Below are 23,807 nucleotides of genomic sequence, written 5' to 3'. Positions count from 1 at the left end.
CTCCAGATTTCCTTGTACACAGATTTACTGATTTACCAGAACAAAAAATAAAATGGGGCAACTTTGGGGCATCATTTCATACAAACCACCACAGCAAATCAGACTGCCATACATTGAATAATTGATTATTGGTGATAAAAGTGGTCATTTAATTCTGGCCCTGCAAAAACCTGCCAAGGTAAATGTGGGAACATCGGGTAGATCTGAGTTATGATACACAATCAGATGTAAGATCAAAATGAGATGATTCTGAATCCGATCCCACCTGAACGCTCACTCACACACAAACAGCAAGTTGAAGCAGTGTAGTATTATAGTTTAGTATACTCACTGTACATTGTCTGGTAATGAAAGTTAAGTGTAATTGAGATGACATGATAGGTTAATGGGAAACATACTTCCCCTGAAAACGAACAACAAAGTCAAAGGTCTTGTCTGTCTCACACAGAGACAGAGAGTCAAAGAGCCGTGTGCTTTTAATAACCAACATAACGCAGTTTAACATCAGACAGCAACTTAAAGATATATAAAAGGTCCTGTCCGCTGAAGGATACGGTGATAACTGGCCAACTTGCACAAACTCAAAGTCACACATACTTTCTTTCTCACACACGGACACACACACGCACGCACACACGCACAAACAGTATTAAATGAAAGCTAACATCCAAAGTGCATTATTACATTAGCCCTGTATATCATAACAGATAAACAAAATACATCATATACATTTTCTTGATACCACACAATGTAAATAAAGGTTTCTCTTTTGGTTTACAAGAAACAGCCAACCCCAAAAGGTTTGATTGCCAAACTATTGAGGAAGTCCATGGCAGCCGTCGCATCCAAAGTGCTTCTGAGAGAGATGGAAGTGAGTAGTCTTGTCATCATATCTTTATATAAATAACAGTCTTTGCTGGCAGGCCAAGTCCACACCTGTGAAACACGGTGTTGACAGCATTCTTCAAATATGATAATGTGGTACCATTTCCCTTTTCTGATGCAGTAGCAGAAAAATAAAGTCACGACCAGCATCTTTTTTGTGTTTGGTGTGTCTGTTACATGACAAGGTTAGGCTACAGTTAGTTACAGGTACTGTTACTGAGGGACTGTTTATATAATGTCAACAGTTTGGAGGACATATCAGCATACTACACGTAGAAAGCAGTCTCGGGGGAAATCTTCAGAGACCTAAAAGGTTTGATCATTTTCACTGTGGCGAGCTTATACAATTAAAGAATCTTTGGTTTTAGATCCACACGAGGCTCTGTTGTGGACCTGGTAGTAGTGGGGGGAGACACTGACAAACTGTGATAGCTGGTCATGTCTAGGTCCTCAACGCACAGGTCCTCCTCTTTCAATTAGAAGGAAAACACAAATTGTCACATTCTTTGGTCCTTTTTCATAAACAAGAAATGAAAATAAGGTAGTTCAGAAAAGAAACATTTCTTTATTTTACTTCTTTTAGTCCCTCTCTCCATTGTTTCCATGTGGCTGTATTTGCTTTTCTGCGCCTTCCAGCAACTCCTGTCACTCCGGAAGTCAAATACTATTTGAAATGAAATAACTGGTGGAAAAAAAACGGGATTGAAAGGATTACCAAGAAAGTCCAAACCCTTTCCTTCTTTCACACTAGCCAAACTAAAGCAAACACCTCAAAAAGTAACAGAAGTAATTATAATTGACCATGTCACACTGACTACACTCAACCTCATTGCATCAGTGACAGAGACTAAGCTCTTTTCGGACCAGGCACTTCTTGCACTGGACCACACAACACCAGTGGAAACGACACAAACAGTTCTCCTCAAGCACCACTGTTTCCTCCCGGTAGCCACGTTCGCAGCACAGCAGATCACAGCCGCTGATGTCCATGGCTGTGCTGTTGCACATGCGGCCCCGTGTCCCCAGCGAACCTGTTTTCCGATTTGCAAGGCAGAAATCGGGCGACTCATCTGAGTAGATCAGATCCTGCTTATCTGGTGGCTTTATATTTTGGCCAACAGGGATCAGGGTCTTACCATCGTTGCCGCCCATCACCTTGGAAGCGCCGTTGAAGCGTTCCAGCAGACGGTCGCCTACCTCACGGAAATGAGGCATCTTTTTCCAGCACGTGCGCAAGGTGCACGAGCCTGACAGTCCGTGGCATTTGCACTCTGTCCGCATGTAGAGCTTCACCGCCTGGAAGGAGAGAGTGTGGAGGGGAGCGGGGGTTTAGGGTTTTGCGCGGTGGGGGAGAGGAGAGAGGTGAAGGAGGGCAAACAAAATTTTTTAAAATTTGTACCCTGAAGTGAAGCAGAACTGCTTTTGACAAATGACGAGTTCTCCAAAGAAGTAATTTATTATTTTGTTTTCATGATATATCGCAGACAAAAGCCACTGGATCCCGCATGCACACACGTACATGCACACACTCAAACACACACTGATAGATAGGTAAGATAAAAGCAGACGCTATTCAGAAGGAATTTAACTCCACTACCCCCCTCTCCCTCCATGTTGCCTCTGGCCTTCCTACATCTAACAAGCCTTGACAACAGATCATTCACTTATACTGCACATAATTAACCCATCACATACCCACACACACACCCACACACCCACACACACACACACACACACACACACACACACACACACACACACACACACACACACACACACACACATGCCCGTGCAGACACTCACACATACTTGCAAAATGTGTATAGTGCATGCACGGACTACATCCCAAATCCTCCTCGCCTGTCTTCCTCTCTACCTGCCTTTGACCCCAACTAATTTGAACTTTGCAACTGTGTTTTGCTCGTACATGTGTCAACATCTTCTGCAGGTGGGTGTAACAAACTGAGCTCCACAAACTTCTGACAGCTAAAAGTAAATGTGATCTTGGCAATTTTCTGAGCCATACTATAAATTACCGTCATTAACTTATCTGAAAAGTTATTTCATCCCTGTTCTTTAAGTAGCATGTTGACTTGTATAATAATTCATTCTGCGTTCATGCGAGCAACAAAGAAGAACTTTAAACTTGTACAGGGGCCGTGGAAATGTTAGAAGCTACCTGCCTCGGAGGCTTGAAGACAAAATGTGTGGCACGTTCTTGTTTTTGTGTTTCAGAAACCTGATTCTTGTCAGAATATCAGCTTACGGCACTACACAAATGTGGCTGCGGGCGATGCCTTTCTCTTTTGCATGTTCGTGGAATGAAGGATATTCCACAGGACATGGAAAGCCTTTAAATTTTAGAGTGCAGTGAAACACCTACTGTTAAGCACAGTAGTGGCAACAGATTTTGTGCATTAACACTGGTAAATTTGTTCTCCACCCATTCAAAATGTAAATGTAAGAAACTGCACTGAAATTCTGAAACTTTTTTCTTACCAGCCGCCCAGCCTCGTTGTTGTGCAGGTCAATGAGCGTCCTGATGTCGCTCTTGCCTCTTCTTCTCTTCGCATCCATAAACTGTTTTGACTTTTCATAACCAAACTCCACATCATCTCCGCAGCCCCCCCACTCCCACTTGACTCCATCCCCAGGTGAGGAGGATGAAGGCGGCCTTGGAGGTGCTTTGTTCCTGGTGGCCTCGCAGCCACACTGCAGGAGGTCTCCCATACTGCAGGCCTGGGTCACAGCGTGGGTCACCCCAGCTGCCGTGATGGCATAAACAAATGCTGTCTCCCGGATATCTATAATGAAAGTGACAAGGAAAAGACTGGTAAAGAATTATTCATAATCTAAATTTGGACAGGCCTGTGCAAAAATTCAAAACGGAGGACTGAGGAGTATAACTTTCACCCATTAAAAAAACCAAAAAACTTTCAGTTCTTTTCAGTGCCAGTATATTCACGCGATAAATACCTACACATCACATTCAGACATCTGTTGATTTTTTTCAGACACATGGAGGTTTGATCACCTGCATGTCCTCCACAATCAATTACAGGATAACAACTAGGAAAAAGAGAGAGCTCTACGAATGCAAGGAGCTAGTTTCCATCCATCCATTCATCCAGGCATCTGCCCCTACATCCAGTCAATCAGTATCTCTGCTACATGGAACAGGATGAAAGCACCTTTGTCTCAGTCCTGGTCCATTATTACAATCTCAAGCATAACTGGATTTGTGGTGCTGAGAGGGTGGTTATTTTTCCTCTCTCTAATGCACACACGTACACACAGTCATACACTCATACACACCACAGCTGCTGGTTTATTTTAGGCGGGGAGCTTAACACTCCTGGCTAAAGGCATGTCCAACCACAACTGCAAATTGATCATCTGTCCTTGCCGGTGGCTTCGGCATCATTCTCACTCCCAGCTCAACACATCTTTATCCTTAGTCATTGCAGCTATTGTCATTTGCTTGCCAAGAAAAGAGCAGCGATGAAAGAATCTTAGAGAACTACTAGCTTGAAATAAGAGAATGCTCCTGAACATTTCATTCATTCTTGTTTCCTCTTTTATAATCTTTTATAACTTTTATAATATAAAAATATATTGATTTAAATACTACTGACAGTGACGTTTATATTAGTCTTTCTGTTTTCATGGATAAAATACTGGTTGTGAAGACCTGACTGTTTCCATAAACTGTTTTTTTGAAGGAGAATCTTTAATACAGTGGATCTGGGACAAATCTAAAACCTTCAAGAGCTTCAAACCTCTATATTTAGTTATTGGGATTAAATTAAACTTTGCTGAGGAACTTAGTATTATCTGTGTAACCAAAGCCTGATATGTTTCATTATTCTGTAGAGCTCAATGTTTGTCCAACAACTATTAAGTAGATGAACCACTCGGGGTGATACTGTAAGATAAGCATACACCTGTGATTATTCTGAGTCAAACTTTGCATACACTATTCTGCTGCCATAAATACTCATTATTAATCCGCTGCTGAAAATAGTCCTTAACAAATACACTATTTATTCCTGTTTTAGACAGTCTTGCTAAAAAACTACTGTGCCAAGCTGTTTTAGGAAATTACTCAGCATTTTTACAAATGAAGACATACATTGTATGTGACCTGTTTAAAGATTTATAAAGTTTAGAGTGTTTAAAGGATATAAAGGCATAAAGCTTAAATGTGTTAGAGGGAACAAGACGAAGAAGACGAAGGACAGCCACTTGCTCAGCCATTGTATGTGTGTGGAGACCAAGCCGAGGACTTTTATTTCTTAGAGCTGGAAGGCGGTGAGCATGCAGTCACCACCGTCAACACTGCCAACTCCATATCGCATGATTCAGTGAATGGGATTCATTAGGGATGGTAACACACACACACACACACACACACACACACACACACACACACACAGAATGGATGGCGTGCGACGAAACCTGCACACTCCAGCACGCTGTGATATCAATACCAGCTGTACACCCCAACACCCAGAGATGTCTCCAATGCAGTCAAATCTGTGTAAATTTGTGTGCATGCGCATCAGTGTGTTTGTGTGTGAAAAGTGCCGCTTTATGTAGATTTAAAGCATTTATGACATTTCACAAATAGGCAGTTTGTCTAATGTTTTTAATCTCACGGTTTACATTGATTTGGGTTTGTCTCTGACTGATATCTTGTTAAACTGTATGTGTGACTTTATGTGTGCATGGTGGTACATGTAGAGCATTTCTCTGTGTGTGTGTGTGTGTGTGTGTGTGTGTGTGTGTGTGTGTGTGTGTGTGTGTGTGTGTATGTCTGCGCGCTGCATGCTCACAGCTTAGATAGACCACACCTTAATGTTCCCGCTGCTCAGCAGAAAAGGGCCAAAATTTTCAGGAGCAGAGACATACTCAAATCAAGATGTGTCATCTCTAAAACTTCCCAGGGTTTATTTAAAGACACGTGTGTAAAACATCAGCACACAATTCATTATTAGAACAACATGGTGATAGTAACACAAGCCGTATCCAAACAAGCTGGGGGCCTGTCCAGATGTCCTCAGATGCACTGTTGAGACACTGCATTTAGAGCAAGAAACCTGCATAAGACAAATGTAATTTGGATATGTGTTTAATTTTAGCAAAAAAAACGGTTATTCACCACAAAACTTTGTTGCAAAAGGTATCAGAGACCTGGAACAAAATATGATCCCACTAAAAGTGGACAAATACAGAAGACAACCAACCAACAGCGAGAGGAAAGAAAAACTACAGAGCACAGGGTTAAAAGAGAGAGAGAGAGAGAGAGAGAGAGAGAGAGAGAGAGAGAGAGAGAATACGGAGAGCATTGTTATGCATAAAAGAAGCTATCAAAAATCTGATGATTTGAGGCACCCTGTTTCATATTTTCCTCGGAGACATGAATTCCAAACAAATTCTCTGCCACAGTGGGTGTCTGGGCCTGTCTACGTCTGCTTCTAATTCCAGAAGGCCCTTCTGCAAGAATTAGCACATATTCTTTTAATATCCTGACTCTTAGTCCAAGACACAAGGGAGGTCTGGTACGTCCAATCTGAGACAATGACCGTGCAGGCCAAGCAAGCAGAGGTTAACAAAGCTCATTAAGCTTTCTCATAGACTCAAGTGTTAATTCTGTGGATTATCTGTTTTAGTGGATTTGGTGACACCTGCAGCAACTGATGATGAGAGTCAGTCTTTTTATGAAATGCACACAAATTACAGGCTGGGGTATGAGCTGAGGAAGGCTGCAATACATACTGCAGCATCTAGTCTGCCAGAAAGACATTCAAGTGCCTGAGTTAGACGAGTTGAGAGTTAGAGGACAGGTGGGAACCAACAAATGTAATCTCACGTATATGGAAGTAACAGTCACAGAAACCCCAAGGTTGTAATATTTGCAGTGATTCTAATCCATCCATTTTATACTATACAATCTGTCTTGGTGTAGTCCGCCTCTCGCCAGAGGCAGAGTACACCAAGACAGAACTACTAAGTCACTAATTAATGTTACCTGCATGTGTTTGGATTGTGGGAAGGAACCGCAGAACTTCAATGAAACCAAAACAGACACAGAGAGAACATGCACACAGAAATGCCCCTTTTCATTACAGTCACACGTCCACATGGTTGCTGGTAACAGAGTCTGGATTAAAGCAGCTGCTCACAAAATAGGATTAAAACAAACTGAGCCATAAACAAACTGATGAGCAGGTGTTGAAATCAACCCGCAGGAGCACCTTCTCCGACTGATGCCCAAACACAACAGCCTGAGATTTATATTACTTATTTATTTAGGCCCAATAAGCATTTTATGTATGGCGCTCTCAGTGTACAAGATTTGTGACACAAAATCATATAGGTCAAACCTTGAGGGGTGTCTTCATGATCAAGTCAGTGGTAATCACTGCTTCACAATGTCTGCCAGACATATAACATTTCTACTCACTCTCTTTAAATACCAATTAAACAGGCCACAAGAAAAGTGTCCATGAGTGTAATCATGTGTTTTATTCTGCCCTTGTAAGAATGCAGCTGAACTCAAACGTGGCAGATAGTCAAACAGTTTCTCATTGAAACATCGCAGAGTCTTCAGGTAAGTTTTTGATGCTTTAATTGAGAAGATGTGTAAAACTGGAATACGAAACAATAAAGAAAAAGTGTGCCAGACTTTGTTTTGCCTCTTTCTGGTACAATCATAAATACAAACTCATAAACACAAACTGAAATTATTATTTTCGTCACAAAACATACGTGGTAAATAGCGGTTAGCTCTGTGCTAATAAAACAGAAAAGTCCATCGACGGGCTAGCACATTTGCTTCGGTAGCGCTATTAACTTAATACACAAAAAATATATCAAAGCGGGACACCGTAACGGTAAGTCATACAGATAATTTTTACAACAATAATATTACTCACAGAATATGTCATTTCCAGGTACAGCAGGAAGAAAAACGACCGTAAGTGGAGACAACAACTTTGACCATCGCAGAAAGTTTGAACTACAGAAGCCCGCAGGGACAAACAGTGCAGCAATGTAAACAATCCCCTGACACTCTTAAAGGGGCGGTCCATGTATATCTATACCTGAAGTGAAGTTTGTCTGCCTGTCTACCTGTGAAGATCATTAATGAGAAAATTCAGAAATTTTTTGATGACTGGTTTAATTAATGCACAACCGTCGCACAGCCCAGAGCAAGAGCCCTTGTTTATTCTACAGAAGCACAGTATTCCACACACACAGTCTATCAGGACTTTCCAAGAAAAGCCACAGCATCCCTTATGTGATTACCAGCATCACTGCATGCTGGTTGGCTCCCACTAACAGTCATGACCGCTCCAGGGTCTGTATGTTATTTAAACACAGCGGAGATCAAGGAAAAGAGGATAATAACCAACAATTAAAGACAAGAAACCAGAAATTTGACCTTGTTATGGATCCAAGGTTCACGTCCAGAGGAGAGAACATTTGGATTCTGATGCTGTCGTCCTTGTGTCGACATGTTCATTCATTCGCACCTTTTGCAGTAAATGTGTGAAATGGCGGTGTTTCAGTAATGTTGTGAAATCACCTAAAACCCTTATTATACAAACACACATATTTCCACACCTCACACTTTCAGTCAAAACGAAACCACTTGCACCATGTCACATGAGTATGTGTGTGTACGTTATTTAATTTCCATGCAGCTGGATAGGTAATGTAACCAGTATCATGTTCATCACCGAGAACATTATATGGAATGAAATACACACACACACACACACAGATTCTTGGTCTTACATAAGTTGTGAGGGCACTAGCCCCTTACGCAAACCTTAACCATCAAAACTGAATGCCTAACCCTAACGTTAACCAAAACCCAATTCTAACCTGAACCCTAAAACCAAGTCCTAACCCTCAAGACCGACCAAAATGTCCTCACTTTCCCAAAATGTCCTCGCTTCAATGGTTTAATATTCAAACTGGTCCTCACACTGTATAGTATTCACACACACACACACACACACACATATCTTACTCCACTGACAAGTATATAATTTGTTTCTCAGTCACATACACATGTTGATATAAAGCACCCACACCACAGAGCGAATCCCATCTCCGAGGAAGGTTAGCTGACGAACACACCATACAACACAAGTGCGGCAAGGTTTGTGTTTTAATAATGGGTGAAGGTAGCCTGGAGATATTTTTGCAGAGTGGAGACAGAAAAAAAACATGGTTCAGCCAGGTTGGTTGTACTCCAGACCCAAACACCCTGTGGCTTTGTTTTCACTCTGCAGTTTGACACACACAGAGGTGTGTCAGTGTTTAATCCTATCACAACCACTGTCCAATGTCCTTGTCTGAAAATGCATTTAAAGGTTCTGCAAAAACAACTCCAGTTTTTGGCTTTTTCATCATTAATGTGTACTGTACTTACACCAGCATTTACAGCACATAATGTAGAACTATTTTTAACTGGATTACTGTATTTGGGGAGTTGAGCTTCAGCTGGAACCCCCTTCAGTGCAAACAGTGGTTAAGACAGAAATTAGAGACAAATTCCACTAATATTCTGCCAGATGTTTCTTCTCATTTGGATCATGTCATGTTATCATCTGTCGCTTATCTGGGTCACAGGTCGCGGGGACGACTGCCACCCAGTCCACAATGCACCTAAGTCCTACTGCACCTCCCACAGGTGGTGGGCCCATGGGAGGTGGTGCAGCCCGGATCTCTCGGGGTCAAATCCACGACCCAGAGAGATTGAGTCTCGTGCTCTACCAACTGAGCTAACTGGGCGGCTTGGATCAAATTATATCAACATATCAAAAATGAAGCAGGCAAAAAAAAACAGTGCTCACTAAGCCCAACACCCCCATGAAAGCTACACAGATTGCACCCCTTTTCATCAGGATTGTCTCATTTTTCCACTGGAAAAACTCATGTAATCAGAATAATTTGAAAGAGTCTATTATCAAATAAAAGAAAATACTCCAAAGAGAGGTCAATGAGGTTAAGTAAACCACTTAGAAAGAGAGCACATTAAATACAAAGGCACTCTTATTTTGACATTTACTGGTACTAGTTCATGAGAAACAGCCATTAAGAACAGATCCAGGTAATTGAGGACAAAGACTTCAAAACAGAGGAGCACTTTGGCCTCCCTTATAGACAGGCAGGAATTTATGATTAATTGCTATTTTGTTTTCTACTGGTAGATTCTTGCCCCCTTTCCCTCTCTCTTCCTCTTTCACTCTTTCTTGATCTATCTTTTCTGTCTTCATTGTTTTTTCTCCTTTCTTTCTTTCTCTGTCAGGGATACTGGCAACACCAGTAGTGTCACAAATCTGAATTAGTTAAGAGAAAAGTCTTCAAGGTTATGTTACAGCATGGAGAATTAATTAAATCAAACAAAGCAGTGTGTCACTTTCTTGTGACATTAATGACAGGAGAGCACAGCGTTTCAGAACACTTGTCTTCCAGCAATGAAACCCAAAATGGGTTTAATAACATGTTTGACACATTTCTTGTTGTATATTAATATCAGTTATTGCCTGTTTGTTGACTAAACACACAGATAAAGGTCCTCTGTGTTACCAATCAAAGAACAGACAGGCAGCTCTCTATGAATCTAATCATAAGAGAAAAACCAACACAGTAATTGAAAAAGACCCAGACCTGACCCAACATCAGTTATATTACAGACTTCAAAGACCTGGAAGAAGATGTCAAGAGATCTTAAGAGAGATGTTAAGAGCAAAGGCAATCTTAGCTGATGATTTCAAGCGTGCCCAATCTGATGAAGAGGAGAGCCAGTCAAGTGTGAATACGTCTGGTCTGAAATACAACAGCTGCCCTTGTCTGTTGTGCTGCCATCAGACAGGGATCTGACCTCAAGTTGACGTAAGGCCGATGGCTGCGGTCATGAGGTCATGGGTTCAGATCCCAATGCACTCACAGTTGAAAAATGGGACATGACAATGTTTTTAATGAGGTTTTTTTTTTAATGCAAGTACTCAAAATCCTATGAAAAGCTTTTGGAAGGACTGGTGGACAGAGCAAAGATGATTATGGGGATTTAGTTCCCTTCCATCAACTGTGTATGTCAAGATCTACGGTCAGAACTGTCTGTCTGTGTTAGAGGAATAGTTCGAAATTTTTGGGAAATACACCTATTTTCTTTCTCACTAAATGAGATGGTTGATACCGCTCTATCTGTCTAACATATGGCTACAGTGCCAGGAGGTAAGACACACACACATATGTGTATGTAATCTTGCTGTGACCCCAGGAAGTCACTGCACCTATGCAAGAGTCGTACACATAAAACTTTGTAACACCACAAATTATCATATTACTACTACTTCTCTTGTTTCTGTACAGATTAAATAAATGAGATATAAGATGTAAATTACTGAGCCTGAGAGGTGCTAAGAAGTGGATTTTGTTACCTTTCAGGAAGAACCAGACTACCTGTTTCCTCGTTTCCATTCTTTATTCTAAACCAGTCAACACGGTACCGGCTCTAGCTTAATATTGAATGGACAGATAAGAGAGTGGTACTGAATTTCTGCAAGAAGCAAATCAGGGCATTTTCCAAAAAGTTGACCGATTGTTTAAGTGGTTATAATTGGCACACCAAACCAAGGGCACCTGGGATATTAGGGGTAACGGATATACCAGAAAGACACAAAAGTTGCCATCATATAAGCAAAACTGCACACATTCATTCCTCCCTTACTCACCTTGCTGCAGTATTTTGCCGAAGTACTTGTTGTGGCTGGTGCAGTTCCACCTGCGGTACCTGAACTGGTACTGGCACTCCCTGACGCCCAGCCTGGCTCCTTTGGCCACCTCACTGACAATCTCCGGCTGTGTCTGGCACAGCTCAGCCTGCTTCCCTGCCAGACGCTTCGCCTTCCTGCAGATACTGTTGGGGTCCATCACCAGCGGACTGCCCACCGCCCTACGAAAGTTTAAACAATGTTAGAGAAGACAAGCGAACAATCTCAAAGTGACATGACAACAACAGAAAGTTAACCATGGTCTTTTTGTCGAGCAACACCTGTTAACTTAATCACACAGTAAACAATGCGGCTGCACTCATCAGCAGCCACAAACCAAATGCAAACTACATTTTTTTTCCTGTGGCTGCTAAGCCTGCCAACTCTACCCACCACATCTCAGTCGTGGCGACAATGTGCTTCTTGAACAGGCACGTGGGAGACAAGAGAGCACAGAGTTTCTCAGAGGCAACTTCTGACGTCACATTCGCAGTCTTTATTTTGCTCTTGGACTGCACTTGGAAGAAGTGTGTGGTCCTCACAAAGTTGGAAGTCACACTTTTGGATTTCTCTTAACAGACACACAGTTGATCTTAATGCTAAGTTGATTTTGGTAAACCAGAAGGCAGACTTTGTAGATTTCCAGATGATACAGCTTCTCTGGAGATTTTTGTAGCAGTTAAGAGCTTCACTGCCTAAACCACACATTCTCCTCAAATCAGCCCTCGTGAAGAACTTCCCAGATTAAAACCATCTAAAGGAAAAGTGTACATATTGTATTACAGAAAAGAAAAAAATCTATATTTAAATGTGTAGCAAGATAAATCAAGCTTGCTTCATGCAGTTTAAATATTTAAAACATTAAAATATATATATGTTGTAGCTGCTGAATATGGACTGTGGACCTCCACCAACATTTTTGACAGATGAGTGTATATAATAAAGATAAATAGTTTATTCTAACTCTTAATGGGAAAGAGGTACTTGGCTATAACTCTTTGAAAGAATGCCAGCCTCTGTGGCCACTTCACTGGCATAACAGGAAAGTGGCTTTATAAGATGACTTTATTTCCATTCCACTTCTTTCCTTGGCTATCAACCACTCATCCCCTCTATGCTGTTAACATTATGTGCATTCAACTCCTTTTCTCACAAACCCCCTTTCATTTACTCCATTTACTCGTTCACATCTGCTGAGATTCAGGGACTTTCAGTCTATAACTGATCCATAACTTTAAGTTGTCCAGTGAAACAGGAGTGGGAAGGGTATGCATGACACAGAGAGTGAGAGACTACCTCATCGTTTTTCATTCAGCCTTGCGCTTGTTAATCGCACCGCCTGATATCATTCATCTGCTCCGAGAGTTTGTTTTAAGAAGCAGAACAAACACTCTTGCCCAGCCCCTCTCCTGGCGGTCTGATACCGAGCAAGACATTTGCACACACATATACACACAGGCATGTACATTCATTCCCGCACATTCATTCCCTGTGTTTTTGAAGTTTTTGAAAACCTATCTATTTTTATTCCAGTAATACTATTTATATGACAAACTAACATGCCAACATGTGATTGAATGAAAACATCATTTGTAGGGAATCTTGTGTCTAGCCATAACAGCATGGAAAGTAAGATCCAGAAGCAAACAAATACTGTTATCCACCAGTAGACTACATAGATGAGAATGGTGAGTTGCACTGATTACAGTTCAACTTGTCTTAAGCTTAGAAGGAGTAAATGTACCTAATCCAACATAATCAGCCATTTTATTTGGTGTATAATGTTGAAACCTGCAGATTATAGGAAAAGAATAATAAATGTACTTGCACATAAGCATACACAGGCAACTGCATGCATCAGAGAATGCATGCACTGTCTACACAAACACATACAAACATACACACACACACACACACACACACACACACACATACATCTGTATCCACACTACAGGAACACCCACTGTTGCATTCCTTCTATGATTATTGAGAGTGTATTGACAATATTGCTATGGAAACAATGCTGTAGTTTCAATACAGGTGTTCTGTGTGTACAATGTGTGTGTGTGAGAGTGGGGGTGTGTGTCTTTCTTTAAGTGTGTATGTGTGTGGTAGTCACACAGATAATTAAATCATACAGACAGTCTGTAAGCAGTAATTAGCAGGTACATGTACAATACTTAGCAACACACACTCCCTCTCAACAACCATTTATTATCTACCCACTGCCATCAGGAAGTGTGTGTGTATGTGTGTGTGTGTGTGTGTGAGAGAGAGAGAGAGAGAGAGAGAGAGAGAGAGAGAGAGAGAGAGAGACACACACACACACACACACACAGAGTAAAACTAATGCGGATGCATGCAAGTGTATTTCTGTGTAGTATATTCAAGTTTTTTATGAATGTGAGAAAGAGAAATGGCTTGTTTGTGTCTATGTGTGTGTGTGTCTGTGTGTGTGCATGTGCCAGGGGCAGCTCTGGGAAGCCAGCTCTGTCAGCAACTCACAAAAGCCAGTCTGGTTTTTATAATGGGAGGTGTAGAGTTGTAAAACTAGTGAATGTACTGGATGGAGTTTTGTTCTCAGTCCTGTGTCACTGTTGGAGAAAGAACGAGGGTCTGGACGTGAGAGACAGGGACAGTTAGACGGCGTTGACAGAGTGAGGAAACTTTCCTTATGATCTTTTTCAGCACAAAAGAAAATACTGCAAAGTGGACTGCTGAAAGAGATACAGAGAGATTTCATCTGGTGGAAGAGCAGATGTAATTTACACTTACACTTGTGGTTCTTTGCACCACACAAAAACACACCAACACATCCTTAAAATCTTGTGCTGGATCTTTATAAACTGTATTCAGTCATTGTTTTTTGTGTTACTTGTGGGTTTCTTCTCTGTCGTCTCATTTATTTTTATTTTGCAGCCACAGTGAAAAAAACATTTTCCTCTGTATCTCAGTTCTTACTCTTAGTCTGAACCATCACTTAAAGTTAGTTTAAAGCTCTTCTGATAATCTGCGTTGGACTGTCTTTGATAGAAGTTTAGAAATGGGGCATGATGAGGAGAACGGATCTGAAAGTGAACTCTGGTGGAAAAGCACATCGCTGGAGATATAGCCCAAATATGTGGTGCATTAATTGGATAATGGGATGAGTGTAGGTGCCCAGCATTCTTGCCCTTGTTTGGTGAGTGAAACATTAAAGTGTACATCCCTGAGAGATGGAGGAAAATAGGAGAACACTTCGTCATAGACTAAAAGAAGTGCACGCTGCAGGTGCAAAGACAAGCAGGGAAATGAAGAAGTGTTAAAAAAAAACATTTGGAATGTCATGAAAAATGACAGTTGTAAACTGACCTGGGTGGCTGAAGGAGCTTTATGTGTCTGCAGAGGGCATAGTGAACATTGCTGAAGACATCAGAATATGTCATTCATGCATGTCATGCAGCGTGACAGGTACTTTCTTACTTCTTCTTCATGAAGCAATAGTGAACACAATAGCGCACCGATATCATATCTTCCGTAACATGTGACTTGCTGCATGTCATCCTGTCTTTTTTCTTTCTATTCTTATTTAGTCAGTGAGAAATGCTGCTGCAGACAAAAACTGTAAACTGTATACAGCTGTTGGCCTGAGCTCAAATCCTGCTGGAAATGTCTTGTTTGTCTCCTGCTCTGTCTTTTTCTGCAGCCTCAATGAAGGTACAACTACTTAAGTGAGTGCACTGACTCTATTACAGATAAATGTGACCCTCTTAGAGCTCAGATAATTGTAATGGTATGCCTCATGCCCATACTTACACCCACATGGAGTTTGCACACACACAGTCTTGCATGTACACACACATGAACATTTATCCAAGCAGGTGCATTTGGTACAGTGCAGACCTGCGCACAGATAAAAAGCTCACTTGTGAGAGGGCACTTCAAAGTCAGGCAGTAATCAGATCCTTATCATGCAAAGTCCTACTGTTCCTCAGCCTGTCATTTATGGTGCAGCTCCTGGACAGATAACAGATAATGCAAAACACCAACAAGGATGTGCAGGCATTGATATTATCACAGGCTTTAAGGAAACACTGTCTCGGTTGAAGAGTTCTTCATAATGATAAAGTCCCAAAACAGAGACACGGGGTCATACAGTGAGAGATAAAACAAGACAAAGAAACAAAAGCATCCAAATCAAAAGCGCTGATAGCAGGGCTATCAGTGCTGTTACCAGCTGCGACAGCTGGTTCAGTCCAGAGCTAAACCTTTGCCTTGTGGTTGATTGTATTGTTTGGAAAACGAGAACAAGGTCTTATCAGTGATATGTTTTTACATTTGTTTCAAAAAAGTTTGAATTCATGATGTACCGTAGCTGAAAATTGGGCAAAAAACAAAACAAAAACACAGGTTTCAAATGAAGATAAAAAAAAAATTTGACGTCTTATTCTGTTTTTGGGGCCCAGAGGTGGGTCAGAAAGAGATTAAACACTGGTGCACAGAGCGACCTCAGGTTTCATTTAGGATCTCACGGCACCATAGATAAAGTGCTGTACTGTACGGGGCCCTTCTTTTTTTTCACTCCGCCCACGAATGAGTGAATTTCATCCCTCCTTAATCCCTCAAGTATGCTGGAGATGAAGACAGTCACGACAAGCGCAAGACTGAGACGCCAGAGTGAGAGAGAAAAAGAAAAAGGGGTCAAATAAAGACAGCTAGGGACAGATGGAAAAAAATAATGGTTGGGGAGGTTCAATGTGAGATAAGGAGGAGACATAATGAGATAAGAAAGATGACGAAGGCATGGGGATGAAAATAAAAGCACATGTAAAACTTGTCTGCTGTCCCAAACTAATTTTGGAGATGAATGGAAACAAATGAAGCACCTTGACAGCGTCTCTGCCTGGACAGCATGAGAGGAGTCAGAGTGCTGTTTTCCTGACCCTGCAGTCCAGTTGATCACTTTCAGTCATATCACATTGTTTTTGTTTTGTAAAACAAGGTTGAGAATGATGAAATTTGTTGCAATAGCAAAAAAAAAAAAACAAGTGCCCATAATTTGTATTGCGCCCAATTTAAACAGTAGCAATAAAGTGTGACCAGCAGGAAACCAACACTGCTAAACCAATTTCACATAAGAAAAACATCCAGAGTTTGTTCCGTTGCAACAACAGTGACACACCCAACAGAACCGAGGGCCAAAAGATAAAAACTGTCAACAAACACATATTCAGATGACAAGGAGAGGTGTTACACTGGATATATATGTGCACATATGTGGAAAGCTCTGTTAGGTCCCCAGTTGTAATGAAGGCTGGTGTGACTGAGAAGAGTAGGCTGCATCATACATGGAACTAACTGGAGTAATAGTAAATTTAACCCAGAATAGCTCTGTTATTGTCATTTACAGCATGCAAAGACGGGCTACTATGCTGTAACTTTTCCCACGTTTCCCTCTTTCCAGATTTAATGGCCTGAAAACATGTATAGTTGCATTAGTATTGTGGTGCGTCTGATTTAACCAATAAAAGAAAGTCTTCCTTGTTTTGTTTAACGTGAGCAACATGATTCTGCTAATAAAAGGACATTTACAGTGTCAGGGGTCATCACAGTTATTCTTGCTGTTAGACATTTTTACAACTAAACGTCAGTGGCCACAGACGTTAGCAAAATGTCTTGTCTCCTGCACGTTAAGCCACTGAGAAAAGCTTTTAGAGTGACAAAATTTGTCCTGTTATTGGATGGGAAACCTTGCTTGCTCACTATTGCAGGCTGTGACAGGAACAGGTCATAAAACTATGCGAAAAAAATTCAGATTTATTTATTTATTTATTTTACATGAACGATAAGAAAGAACGGAAAAAGCCTCAAAACTCTGGACAACAGCGCTTTACGCCGCTTTACGCAGAAATCTGCAAGGAATCCAGACCCATAAGGTTAAAACTGCGTTAGCTGGCAGTCTTACATTATCTGCCAACTCTTTCTCCAGTTACAGAGACATTTCAACATTTCTTGGACTATTTTTGTTCTTTGCCCTGTATATATTTCTGGCACTACAATATAGTGTAGTGTGAATGTCTACAAAAACGCATGCTTGCACACAATGGCAGACGCACTCTGTACCCACATACACACATAAACACGTTTAATTTGGTTCTCTACCTGATGCCAAACCCACATCGTCATTTAATCTTTATCTGTGCCCATCTCCCTGGTCCTGATTAGACATCTAGCTTTTCAGACTAGGAGTGGAGTGGACAAGATAAGATCTGTTACAATGAAACTCTCCTCTGGTGATGATGGCGGGCTATACAGTTTGTGCGTGTGTGTGTGTGTGTGTGTGTGTGTACATGTATGTTCCCATAACTGTATGACTGAATGAGTGCATTTTTACGTCTCTGAGTACACATTAAACACATATACAGAATCCACTGGTTCAAGATGTATTTGCACTGACATACACATAAACACACAAAGGACAGAACTTCAATACACACACACACACACGACCCCAGTGTGTGTGTGCACCTGTGGTACGCTCCAGGCGGGCTGTTCTCTCAAACTGGCGCTATGACACACACACACACACACACACACAAAGACAAAGTTGGCCCTACTAAGCAGTGCAGTCAAAACCAGTATAAGGGAGCAAAGGCATTCCTCACTCCTCTGAGTCTCTGAGCTGGGCTCTCTGCTCTCAGGCCAAATGATTAGAGGGCTCTAATCAGCCAAGGCTCTGAAAGGACAGCTATCTCCCAGCATTTCATCTCTTCCACTTTCTGTCTCTCACTGCAACTCTCCCTCTCCCTTCCTTCAGCGACAACCTATCTATATGATAGGTATTCTCTTCAAAAGACAAGTATGACTAAAGACAGACAGAGATAGAGACATTCAAGAGGAGTGAGCAGGAGACTGAGAAATAGACATGTACGATGGTATGTCCAGCAGCTTTCAACAGAGAGCATCATTGTCCTGGCAGACTGAGGAGCAACACACAGGTGTGGCTTCACCCTGGCTGCACCACGCTCTGGCACTGTGTGTGTGTGCGCGCGCACATGTGTGTGTGTGTGTGTGTAATTATGCACACACTCTGTGTGAGTGTCTGTGTGAGAGTGTGTGTCCAGCAAACAAGTGAGTGAGTGAAAGAAGATGACAACGTATGTCAGTGGGGATAAAAAGGAAGTAGGTGATTTCTTAGCATTGATTCTCTTAATCCACAACAGCTTTATTTAAAATAAATGTCCTGAGTCCTACCCTGAGAATGTGATGCCAGCGACAGCGGCATTAACATTACAGAAGAGGGCAACAAAGTTATTCAGACAGAGCTTTGTTCTCTGAAACAAGCTCTCTCTAAAATTTAAGTTCCATTAACTATGAAAATGTTGGTTTGCGTGTGCGGCGAACAGTTATCACATGCATTTTATTCCTCTTCTTCTTCTTCTCCCTTTTGCAATATCTGCAAATACATAACCAGATGCTGAGAATGGTACAAGGATCCATGAAGGTTCATTGAATATTTAGTAGGTAACATCTTAAATTATAATTTAATTTGGTTTAAGCTCTATTACATGACAGGATTTTACTAGATTTAGCCCAAGTAAGCCAAGCACTTGAAAGCAGTGCAATAAATTACTGATCCCTCTAGGGACATTGCTTTTGCCTCGTTCCCTCCACAGCTGGGTCAAAGCACAGCTCAGCACCCTCTGGTTAATCTGATTTAGTGTGTCCTCTCTAGGTCACATACATTTTTCATACTACATGCATCTAAAAAATGTTCTCCAGAGGGGATAAATCAGAAAACAACATTTGCAATTTTTGCTTGGACAGGAAAAACAGGTTTTGGAAAAAGATGACATAACAGACAATACAATTTGTGATCAATTCAATTACAAAAACGTGACATGATCGGTTGTGCAGTGTAGCAGTTTGTGTTTGCCTGGTCAGAGTGTAACATTTTTGATCAAAGATCAAAATACTGTTTCAGACTCAATCAGCTGACTGACAACATTTTCAGAAAAAGAAAGAACAAATTATGAGCTTAAGGAGGATACTGTAAAGATCTGATGATGGAGAGCAGAGGGGAACAGGACAAAGGTTTAACCAGCTGAGACTCAGCAGAGTAACCCAGACTGTCTGTCCTTCTCCTCAACAGATGTGGAGACACATCCTCCAAAGCTGCCAGTCCATCGACCAGTCATGCAAGGACATACAGTAGACTTACACAGCCTCTGTGACACTACATCCCACACTGACCTTGACTGGGCTGTGAATGAACAGTGGGAGGATTTGATGGAAAAAAAGAAAAAAAAGAAAAAGAAAAAACAAAGCTTCACATTCAAACACTGCTACTTTGCAGAAGTGTGTGTGAGTGTGAGGGACAGAGAGCATGTGAGAGAGATGAGGACAGAAACATTGGATGTTGTCTAATGAAACACTGCACACAAGACAACAAAAGCACTACAAAGACAGACAGACAGAGACCCATATGTTATCAGCAGATCTGCAGGGGCTGTCTGTCTGTCCAACTGTCACACACCTTGCAGAGCTGAGCCTGTATGGATTGTTTTATGATGACATATCCCCTGCGCCTAGAGGGCCACCTGACATTCCTCACTCTGAACCCCCGCCGCAACCCCCCCCCGCCACACACACACACACACACTACCAACACCACCTCCACCAATCTCCCTCTCCTCTATTACTGCAGGCAATGACCAGCAGCCCCCTCTCTCACCTCCCTGTTTCTCTTGTCTCTTTCTCCTCAGTCCAACTCCAGGCTGTTCCTCTCTGAACAAATTCAAAAAGACACAACTTAATGAACTTCTTCACACTGGGAACCCACATTACCCAGTCTGACCGAGACACACTGTGACTTATGGGTGAATTTTTCAGTAGTGTTCTTGGGTCCCAGTTTTCACGGACTTCGTTGCTTATCAATTATCAATTAATTCTAAGTTATTGAGGCATATAAAAGTTTTAGTATTATTTTATTTAATGTTAGAAAAGCGTGCGTGAATAATTGTTTTAATTACAATAAAATATGTATGTTTTACCTCGAAGCAACAGGCACTTGTGTGTCTCATTACTGATTTGTCCGGTTGTTTTGTCAGTTTTTATGGATTCTCTGTCACATCCTGCTATTGTAGCCTTGGTTGCGGAGCACGTTTCGCTCAGTAATGATGATCATAGCTGTTTTTGGACTAGACTCTCAGGATAGCCCGGGAACAATCTGAAGCAGTGTGAGTATTTAGGTGAAAAGCCGGTAAGCTAACGCTGAGTGATGGTTCTGTGGATAAATATAGAAAACAATGATTACGCCCCATGTTTGTGAGCAGAAATCAAATAAAGCCAAGTGGGATCAGAAGACTGAAATCACGGGACGACAGGAGACAGAGAAAAGAAAAGAAATGAAAAAAAAAGAAAAGAAAAGAACAACACGTGGGAAATACAAAACACTTACCACCAGAGTCCGATGATATTGACCGGACAGAGCAAGATAAAGAACAAGGCCAGTTGGATCCGTGACAGACGAACCGTCATGTTGAACGCAGCAAATCCTCAAGGAGATTCCCCAGCAAAGTTTAAACTGACTCAGCCCAGCCAACACCGAGTTGGATTATTTCTGAAATACATAGGAGGTCCCTGTTTTCTGACGGTACGACTCAGAGGAATCTCACTGGAAACTGTCTGTCAACGAGAGCGCAAAGAGAGTCCATCATCCAGCTCCTCTTCCGTCGGGCGCATCTTAATGCGCAGCAAAGTTGGTCAGGAGGCTACTGAAGAGACGTCCGCTTTCAAAGGTGTGGTTAACCTCTTCATTGTCGCTCTGCTCTATCTGTCGCAGCACATCACATGTTTTCACCACGGTCTGAAGGAGGAAAGAGAAGTGACAGAGCAGTAAAGTCCTCTGTGGGCGAGAAACAGCGCACGAAACAGCAGTGGCTGTGAGGTCATTCGGAGTGTCTACTCTTTTTTTATTGTTTAGAACGATGAAATGGTATTAACGACGAAGAAGAAAAGACCTGCTGTTTTCCACACAGAAAAGAAATGTTGGTCTTTTTGGTGCTGCTGGATGTCGCTCGTTCTCTGCGCGCCCCGAGTTTTCGGTGCGCACCGGCTGCAGGTAGAGGCGTCTGTGCGCCACAGACTGTCGGCGTGTTTTCTTTGGATGATAAAGGGAGGAAAAATGCGCACGTCTTCTTCCACCTTGGTGTGACGTCGCTCCGGGCGCAGCGAAATCCTCGCTGTCACTCAGAGGGGGAGAGAGAAAGAAACTGCAATTAGTTTTAGGAGGACCCGGCTCAGAGCAGAAAGGGGGTAAACACACACACACACGCACACACACAGAGACGGAGACCTGCCATACGGTGTGTTTATGGTGGAGCCGAAATAAGAGCTTATGGAATGAGGTGATGTCAGTACAGGTGTGGTAGCAACTTTCTGATATTTGTGCCAGCAGACTGGCACGGTCTGAACCATCCGTGGGTGGGTGTCTTATCATGTCACGTTGTTTTCTAATCCACCATTTCTACACATTGTTCCAAAGAGAAACTGTTATTTCATATCAACATTTTTATACACAAAAGTGGCAGAAGTTTAACATCTGACCTCAAGAGAAATTACTAATGTTCTGACTTACTGTGTGTGTGTGTGTGTCTGTGTCTGTGTCTGTGTGTGTGTGTGTCTAGGGGCTGGATAGTATTATCACCTGCCTGGCCAAGGGCATATCCATTGAAATCCAACACCACTGTACTGCAGTCGCCCATAAAAGCCCTGACACCCGACTTCGTTCCACTGCAGTGATGCAATCAATCACAAGTGTAACACAAGACGAACTCACCCAGTCCACTACCAGTGTACTTCACTAAGGCCTCAGTTCCATTTCCTAATGCTTTAACTCCCACCAGTAATGTGCCTTCACTCAGGCCAGCTCTGACTGTAAACCTTCACCCAAATAAAAGTCTTGACTCTTAGAGTTTGACACAAAAACTTTGAAGAGAACAAAGTTATATTTTATTCGACGTGGAACATCGAAGGTGTAATTTTTGCCCATAGTCAACCTCAGCAGTGTCTCAGTGGCAGGTTTCATTTATTTATCCAGACTTTTCATGCATTTAAATATTTTTGTGTGTCAGTGCCTCGTGAAAAGGTTGAAACCACTTGAAACAAATCCACTGAAAACACACTGGAGTTTTTGCTTCATTTAAATCATGTACACTTTACGTTGCACCTGTTCAGAGAACACCGTGGTGTTTTAGAGCTCATGATGCATTTTCTTCAACTTTCTATCAAAAACAATGTCTGTTCATTTCCCTTTGGCATGAACAACAACTTGTACAGACTTGAAGTTCACTTGAGCTAATTCATCACATTTAATTTTCTTTCTACTGGTCAGAGTGTCAGCTGGAGAGGTGCATTCATGTGCTATCCAAAAATACCTTCCTACTTGTGATTTACAGTAGACAGATTTTCTTTTTTCATAATGCAGGAGGCGAGCATATTTACATGATCTTGTTATGACATTGGTCTTTTTGTTTTGTTTGATTTCTTGACAACCTGGCTTACAGATAGGAAACTGTTTGTGGGCAAAAAATCGAGTGTCAGATATCAGAGCTCTGCACATAAATGCATGAATCTACTGGAATTCACTCAACAAGTTTCAAATCAACTCATGCTATTCAAGCCTCATGCAGAATTAATGCAGATACATGGTGACATATAAAATGTATCTTATGTCCCAGTTTAGGCCTCATATCCTCACACCCTGACCCCCAAACCTGATGTTTGTTTGAGCAAAGTGCTGAGCAAGGACTGGCATCTTGTAAAGCTTTTGCAAATATAGCCTAAGTACTCAAACTAGTACTGAGTAGTTACTAAGTGGTCCCTCATTCCTTCAAACAACAGCAATGATCTATTTCTTAATAATGGATTACTGAACTGTAGAACATGTGCCACTTCCTATACTTAGACCACTTGATTTGGGTATGTTCCGGGTTTGAAGGGGATCCAGGGAGGGTTTTTAGCAATATGACAACCTATGTGATGACAAGAGATTTCTCAACTGGTACACATTTTGCCATTAGACATATCCCTTTAATATTTCAGGCCATTGCAAGCAATGCTGCACATCAGTGAGCAGAGCCCCTTATT

The 23,807-nt window shown here is 41.7% G+C and overlaps 1 protein-coding gene across 1 annotated transcript; it reads right to left on the bottom strand.

Moving 5' to 3' along the window:
- Positions 1 to 458: 458 nt before the first annotated feature.
- On the bottom strand, positions 459 to 21,961 carry wnt6b (wingless-type MMTV integration site family, member 6b). Its single transcript, XM_041057869.1, has 4 exons — positions 21,118 to 21,961; positions 11,640 to 11,860; positions 3,385 to 3,689; positions 459 to 2,181 (listed from the first exon to the last, which is right to left on the bottom strand). The coding sequence occupies exons 1-4, from the start codon at positions 21,195 to 21,197 to the stop codon at positions 1,720 to 1,722; spliced, it is 1,068 nt and encodes a 355-aa protein (XP_040913803.1). The 5' UTR covers positions 21,198 to 21,961; the 3' UTR covers positions 459 to 1,719.
- Between the last annotated feature and the right edge of the window lie 1,846 nt (positions 21,962 to 23,807).

Source organism: Toxotes jaculatrix, chromosome 15, assembly GCF_017976425.1.
Source record: "Toxotes jaculatrix isolate fToxJac2 chromosome 15, fToxJac2.pri, whole genome shotgun sequence".
Lineage (NCBI taxonomy): Eukaryota > Metazoa > Chordata > Actinopteri > Toxotidae > Toxotes > Toxotes jaculatrix.
The sequence above is the reverse complement of the archived record's forward strand: the minus strand, read 5'-3'. Positions and strand labels throughout refer to the sequence as shown.